Source organism: Octopus bimaculoides, chromosome 20 (genome assembly GCF_001194135.2).
Source record: "Octopus bimaculoides isolate UCB-OBI-ISO-001 chromosome 20, ASM119413v2, whole genome shotgun sequence".
NCBI lineage: Eukaryota > Metazoa > Mollusca > Cephalopoda > Octopoda > Octopodidae > Octopus > Octopus bimaculoides.
The window spans coordinates 44,678,257-44,686,216 of NC_069000.1; the positions used below are offsets into that span (position 1 = coordinate 44,678,257).

Genomic DNA, 7,960 nt, shown 5'->3' on the forward strand with positions numbered 1-7,960 from the left:
TTATTATTATTATTATTATTATTATTATTATTATTATTATTATTATTATTATTATTATCATTATTATTATTATTATTATTATTATTATTATTATTATTATTATTATTATTATTGTACATTTTCTCAAACAATAAAGCAACAAAAATACTAATAACTCAGAGTGTTAGTAATTTACCTTTATAATCACATCTCGGTCCATAATAGCTTAATTGACAACCCCCAGTGCAGTAACCACTGTAAGGGTAACAGTATCCATGGAGACAGTGACCACATTTTCGGCAGATCTTGCCATATCTGTAATATCCTGCATCACAACCAGCATAACCATAACCGGGACCATATCCATAACCTTGACCATAACGAAGTCCATAACCACCAAAGCCATAGCCATGTCCATAACCGTGACCAAGATGACGACTGTAGCGGCGGCCAGGACGACCATAATGGTGGCCAGGATGACCGTAGGGGTAACCACCTCTGGAACGATAACCATGACCATGAAGGAAACCTTGGTGGTAACCATAAACATGACGACGACCATAACCATAACCACCACCGTGACGATAACCATGACGATGACCATGACGATGACCATGACGATGACCATGACGATGACCATGACGATGACCAGGACGATGACCAGGACGATGACCATGACGATGACCAGGACGATGACCAGGACGATAACCATGACGATGACCATGATGATGACCATGACGATGACCATGACGATGACCATGACGATGACCATGACGATGACCATGACGATGAACATTACTGTAGCCGTGGCCATAGGATCCTGTAAATAATTGCAAACAAATTAATTAGATTTCATTAACAAAAACACTGTCATTTCTTTACTACATAGCCATATATATATGTGTGTGTGTTATATTATGCTTGTATACATAGACATATTTAATCTATTATTATCATTGTCATTATCATCATTATTATTATTATTATTATTATTATTATTATTACCATTATTATTATTTTTATCATTATTATTATTGTTGTTGTTGTTGTTGTTGCTGTGAGTAATTACAAACAAAGTCATAATTAAAAAAAGTGCTGAGTGCTCTCAATATATATTGTACATTAAATATTTATTTCCTTCATTGATATCAGTGCCTGGGATATTAGGATTTTCAATATTCACAGTAACCAAACTAACTGAACCTACAAACTCTTGGATTTTCATGTTACATATTAAAGTTGTAGTACTTCCATAACAATGGTATCAAGGAATTTCACTACAGAGATTTCTCCAGAGATCTAGCGAATATTTTATACTCTGTCTGCAACTCACCATTAGCTCTGTCGTTCTGTTTTTATTTGTATTATTATTTATAACTTTATATTTCTCATTCAAACATAAACTTCAATGTTTTGGATTATTATTGTATAAACTGGCTCTGTTCAAGACGGGCCATATATATGAGCACTTCCAAGCACTATTGCAAAGAATACAACTACATCGCTCTCATAGAATATTATGCAAAAGGAAATTATGGGCAAATCTACCAACATTGTATGGTCTATCTTAGGAAGAGCCATCCCATAAAATGAAATAATTTAAAACAGTGCAATTATATTGTAAATTTTATATTATATGACAAACTTGTATTACAATAAAATGTTTTATTATAAAACTGGTGTTAAAAAATACAAACTTGTATTGTATTAATATATTATATATTTAAACTTGTAATAATAATGTTATGTGGAAAATAAATAAGATTTCCCAATGATTATAACTTACCTCCCACGGCATAACCACTCCTGCCATATTCGTGTCTAGCGGATCGAACTGGAAATATTTTGGTATCAAAATTAATGTTATTGTCACAAATTTGTCTTTTAGATGTTTAATGTTGCTGTTTTTCTTCTTTTTTTCTTTTTCAGTATTAGAATATTTATGGAGAACTTTAAACAAATCGTTTTATAAATATATATATATATATATATATATATATATATGTGTGTGTGTGTGTGTGTGTGTGTGTGTGTGTGTGTATATATATATATATATATATATATATATATATATATAATTCCTCATTGCCATCATTGCTCTAATGCTCATTTTCCCGTGCTCTCATGGGTCGTATGGAATTTATTGAGACAGAGCTTTTTTACAGCAGGATGCCCTTCCTGTCACCAACCCTCACTTATTTTTCAAGCAAGGTAACATTTCTTCCATGACCAGAGATGCTTTTACAGAATGTAAAGAGGCATAACGAGATACTGCTACTGCTAATTTGCTTTCCTTTGTATAATATTAATAATGGCTTCTGAGCTTAACTGATTGGAAGTGTTATCATGTTCATTGTTCTGTCTTGGTATAAAAGATGGGATACAGCAAATATTCTACTCAATACAACAGATTTGCTTGTCAGTTGCTTGGATTTAACCAGTTGAGCATGGCCCTTGGTGGCTGACGATATGTGCATCTCTGATCACGAGTAGAAGTAGTGGGGGAGCATCGTAGCCATGTGTTGAGAGGAATTCTTTGGGGTTTGGATAATTCACCTTTGGAAAGATGGGTGTTTTGCTCAACATCCTTAAACAACTCTTATTAAGGGACCTTTTGAGTGTGATGGGCTAATCGACCTGAAGAAAATTCTAACTGGGGTCCACCTGCAAGGTCATGCGCTGTTTATCTTGATCCCAGTATGCAACTGGTACTAATTTATCGACCCCCGATAGGATGAAAGGCAAAGTCGACCTCGGCAGAATTTGAACTCTGAATGTAAAGACAGATGAAATACCGCTAAGCATATCGCCCAGCATGCTAATGTTTCTGCCAGCTCGCTGCCTTAATAATAATAATAATAGAATGTCCAACTTGCTGCTCTTTGAGGTCTCTGGGTGAGACGTAGAACAACTCATAAAACGAAGCAATGATAATGTAAATAATAACACCATCATCATCATCATCATCATCATGTAGCATCTATTGTTCATGCTAGCATGGGTTGGACAATTTGACCAGAGCTGGCAAGCTGAAGAGCTGCACCAGGCTGTGATTGTCCGTTTTGGGATGGTTTCTACGGCTGGATACCCTTCCTAATGCCAACCACTTTACAGTCGGGTGCTTCTGTGTGGACTGGCACATAATAATATTACTCATAGTGATAATAAAAATAATAATAAGTCTTTCTATTATAGGCACATGGTCTTAAATTTTGGTGGGAGGGGCTAGTCGATTACATCAACCCCAGTGTTTGACTGGACTGGACTGGTACTTATTTCATTGAAAGGGTGAAAGGCAACGTTGACCTTAGCAGAATTTGACTCAGAATGTACAGATGGTCAAAACATTGCTAAGCATTTTGTCTGGTAACAATTCTGCTAGCTTGCCACTTTACTGATAATAATAATAATATTAATAATAATAATAACAACAACAACACCAATAATAATAATAATAATAATAATAATAATAATAATAATAATAATAATAATAATAATAACACCAATAATTCTTTCATTTGTCACAGTAACACCAGATGAGTGGGAGCACAAGGCCAGCAGTTTTAATGGGGAGAATTTAGAAAATACTATCGTTCCCAGTATTAGACTGGTATTTATTTCATCAAACCCAGGGAGATGAAAGATAGAGCTAACTTTAGCAGGATTTGATCTCAGAATGTCAAAAGTGAGAACAAATACTGCAAAACATTGTTTTCTCTTACTTAACTCCTCTGCTAATCCACTACATTTATACTAATAATATTGTTACTAATACTAAGAATAATTATGACGATGGAAACACGAGAATTCTTCACTCACCTGATCGATGACACTTTTGTCCGTGCCACCCAGGTTCACAACCTCTTATACAATCACCAGTTTGTCTGTCACATGGTTGTCCATTTTTACATTGACCACATTTTCTAATTCCTTTCTGATAGATATAATATCCAAGTGGACATGTCGTTATGGGATAACGAACCTCAGGCTTTACCACTTTATTTACTGTAAATAATGATTAATTATATTTGTGTCAGTAAAGAAATTTTAAAAGTAAGATATCAAAAATTATTCTCCTTAATTTTTCACGTCTGTCTTGTTTTTTTTTTCTTTTGTTTGTTTTTCTTGTTTTACCATTTTCTCGTAGGTTAAATGACTATATTATTAAGGCTTTGTTTTACAGCCAGATGCCTTTCCTGTAGCTAACCCATACAGAAGGAAAGCTGCTAAGCATTTTGTATGAGGCATTAATGATTCTACCAGCTCACTACCTCAATCATGGGTACAATGCCCTAACAGCTAGGTTTCATGGCTTAGTGGGTAGGGTATTGCACCCATGATCAGAAGACCATGGTTTCAAATCCAAGATTGGCTGCATGAAAAACACTTCATTTCACATTACTCCAGTCCACTCAGCTGAAAAGGGTAACCTTGTGAGATTAGCTTACAAGGGTGAGACACTGACTCAGGAAAATCACTTGAACAGAGGTCACGTGGGCCACATTTTGTATCCAGCAATCAGTAACTTGAACAGTACAACTCATACAGTGACTCGTGACTTGTTGTGATTGGTTATCCAACCACTTCAAAGGATTGTCATCATATTTTATTGATCCAAATGGCTGAAAGACAAAGTTCACCTCAGCAGTATTTGAACCCAGGACATGAAGAGTGAGAAGAAATATTGCAAAGCATTTTGTTCAAAGTACAAGGATTAAAGAATTCGGCACTCACCTCTTTGCTGACATCTTTGTCCATACCATCCTGTTGCACAACCTCTTATACAATAACCCGTTTGTTTGTCACATGGTTCTCTGTTTTCACATTGACCACACTTTTTAATTCCTTTGCGGAAGATATAATAGCCAAGTGGACATGTCCTTACATGATAACGAGGCTCAGGTTTTACAACTTTAGTTACTGTAAATAATAATTATATTTGTGTCAGGAAATAAATTTTAGAAGTAATAATAATAATAATAATAATAATAATAATAATAATTTAAATTTAAATTGACATGAGAGAAGAACAAGCCTCAAAAACTGCTCTGCTGGGGACAGCTAGGATTTTGAGATTGGTAACTTGGATATTGAATGTCTCCCACGATAATTAAGAACCAAGTATCAAAGCTTATGATGTGAGGAAAGAGACCCTGTGAGACCTCTGACAGCAGGTTGCTGTCCGCTCTCACTGAATCTACCAGAACAAACAAGATTGAGCACTCTGAGCAGTAAAACAATAATAATGATAATTGTAACAATATTATCATACCAGCATGAAAAACAGATGCTAAATGATTGATCATCATCATCATCATCATCGTTGTTTAACGTCTGCTTTCTATGCTGGCATGGGTTGGACGGTTTGACTGAGGGCTGGCAAGCCAGGAGGCTGCACCAAGCTCCAATCTGATCTGGCAAAGTTTCTACAGCTGGATGCCCTTCCTAACGCCAACCACTCCGAGAGTGTAGTGGGTGCTTTTTACGTGCCACTGGCACAAGGACAAGTCAGGCGGTACTGGCATCAACCACACTTGAATGGTGTTTTTTATGTCCCACTGGCATGGGAGCCAGTCAAGTAGCACTGGCAACGACGATGATGAATAATGATAATAATAATAATAATAATTTCTTTATTCATTCATAATAATAATGTAAATCCTTTCTACCACTGGGACAAAGCATGAAATTTTGTGGGAAGAGTCTAGTTGATTACACCAACCCCAGTATGCAACTGGTACTTATTTCATCAACCTTGAAAGAACAGGCAAAGCTGACCCTAGCAGAATTTGAACTCAGGACACAAAGACAGATGAAATACTATTGCGAACTGTGTCCAGCATGCTGACAATTCTGCCAGTGTGTTACTTTCAATGTTTCTTTTGCATAAAAACCAAACATTAACTAAAACCTAGCATATGACTGGTATATAATAATTTGCACTGTGAAAGTAAATGGCTTTAGAGAATAAACTAAAAAGATATGGACAACAAAGAAAATACTGCATCATTGCTGCTCATTCTCTGCCCTTAAGAACACGAATAGTGCTAATGATTTTCGCATTTACCTCTTTGGTGACACTTTCGTCCATACCATCCAGGTTCACAACCTCTTGGACAATAACCAGTCTGTCTGTCACATGGTTCTTTATTTCTACATTGGCCACATGTTCTACAGCCTTTGTGGTAGACATATTCCCCAAGTGGACATGTTGTTACAGGATAACGAGTCTCAGATTTTACTATGTAAATAAATAAATAATTAAATGAATGAATTCATTAATAAGTAATTATATTTGTGTCAGAGAAGAAACTTGTAGAAATTAAATGCCAAACATGATGACAGTGAAATATTTGAGATAAATTAAGGTTTTTCACTTTCAAACATTGATAAAAATCTTTTTATGGATGTTATAATGTATAAATTCACTCTAGTGTATAACTGGTACTTATTTTTTTCCATGGTGGGTATATTAAAGACAAAATCGACCTCTCTAAGTTATAAACACAGAATATAAGATGAAAGGAACATAACTATGGAAGCTGTTTAGTGAGTCCCTTGGTGGTTTTATGTAAAAGTTAACTCTGGTAGGGCTTGACCCTAGAGCATTTATCAGCATAAATAAAATTTTTATCTATTTTTCTATCATTGCTGTCAAACTCTATACTAATAATGATTCTATGCTGTGGCATCAGAATGAAAACATTGAGAGGGAGAGAAAGAGGAAGAGGGAGGAGAAAAGAGGGAAAGAGGAGAAGAGAGAGCAAAGAGGAAGAGGGAAGAGAAAAGAGGGAGAGAGGGAGAAGGAAAGACTTTGTTGCATGAAAAAATCTCAGGACTTGACTAATTATTTTATGTCCTGCAATGATGAAGTATGTGTGTTTAAGCAGGATTTGAACTCGGATTGTAAAATGACATAAACCTCAATAACAATCTCCTTTCAGAACAATGTGTGTTGCTATCACAATTGATTCAGTGCTGTAGGAGGACTTTCAGTCACTGGTGTTTCATCATCATTCTGTCCCCTCAGTAAAATCTACCTTCAGAACTCTGAATCTAAACAAAATTGGTTGTTCTTGTTTACAGAATTCAGCAAACAAATGATTTATTGATGAGCACTGATGTCTGCCAAATCATTAATAAATCCTCTTCAACATGTAAGACAGACAAGAAGAAAAACAGTGATGTACATATTTCCATTCATAATATTCTATAATAGCCAAATATTTTATTATGATCAATGAGAGCTTCAAACATCATTTAAATGTCAACTCCCTGCTCTTAAGATACTCAATCTGGGAATTTACCATTATATTTTCCCACTGCTCCTAGCAACAATTACAGAACTAAAGAACTGTACACTCACCTCTTTGCTGACATCTTTGTCCATACCATCCTGTTGCACAACCTCTTATACAATAACCAGTTTGTTTGACACATGGTTCTCTGTTTTTGCATTGACCACACTTTTTAATTCCTTTGCGGAAGATATAATAGCCAAGTGGACATGTCCTTACATGATAACGAGGCTCAGGTTTTACAACTTTAGTTACTGTAAATAATAATTATATTTGTGTCAGAAAAAGTATTCTAGAATAATGCATGCTATTATTATTATTATTATTATTATTATTTTATGTTTGACTTTTGTTTTGCATTTGTACAAGTTGGATCCAAGTCTCACCCAGAGACCTCAAGAGACAACAAGTTAGAAGTTCATGTAGGTGTTATGCCTAGGGTACCATATATTTGGATTTGTACAGTTTTGTTCAAGTGAATGTTTAAGAAACCATAAGAAAATTATGTGTTTGCTTTAAAATTTGAGATCACGTAGACAGTATTTTACGTAGGATATGGGCAGTTCCCATGAGCACTATCTTTTGAACTTCAGCCATTTTGGGGTTTCCTGGTATCTGAGCTAGGTAGTAATCAGCCCGTTTCACTGTCATTCCCAGGGCACCTATGACAATAGGTATTGTTT

At 35.3% G+C, this 7,960-nt stretch overlaps 1 protein-coding gene across 1 annotated transcript in view; it reads right to left on the reverse strand.

Moving 5' to 3' along the window:
* The window catches only part of LOC106870101 (uncharacterized), a gene marked incomplete at its 5' end in the record, with an annotated part of 21,324 nt that overhangs the window by 8,408 nt on the left and 4,956 nt on the right, over nucleotides 1-7,960 (reverse strand). Inside the window, 6 exons of the mRNA XM_014916090.2 lie at nucleotides 176-799; nucleotides 1,766-1,813; nucleotides 3,799-3,984; nucleotides 4,714-4,899; nucleotides 6,047-6,220; nucleotides 7,346-7,531. Coding sequence (XP_014771576.1) covers nucleotides 176-799; nucleotides 1,766-1,813; nucleotides 3,799-3,984; nucleotides 4,714-4,899; nucleotides 6,047-6,220; nucleotides 7,346-7,531 — 1,404 coding nt within the window. The remainder of the gene's footprint in view (nucleotides 1-175; nucleotides 800-1,765; nucleotides 1,814-3,798; nucleotides 3,985-4,713; nucleotides 4,900-6,046; nucleotides 6,221-7,345; nucleotides 7,532-7,960) is intronic.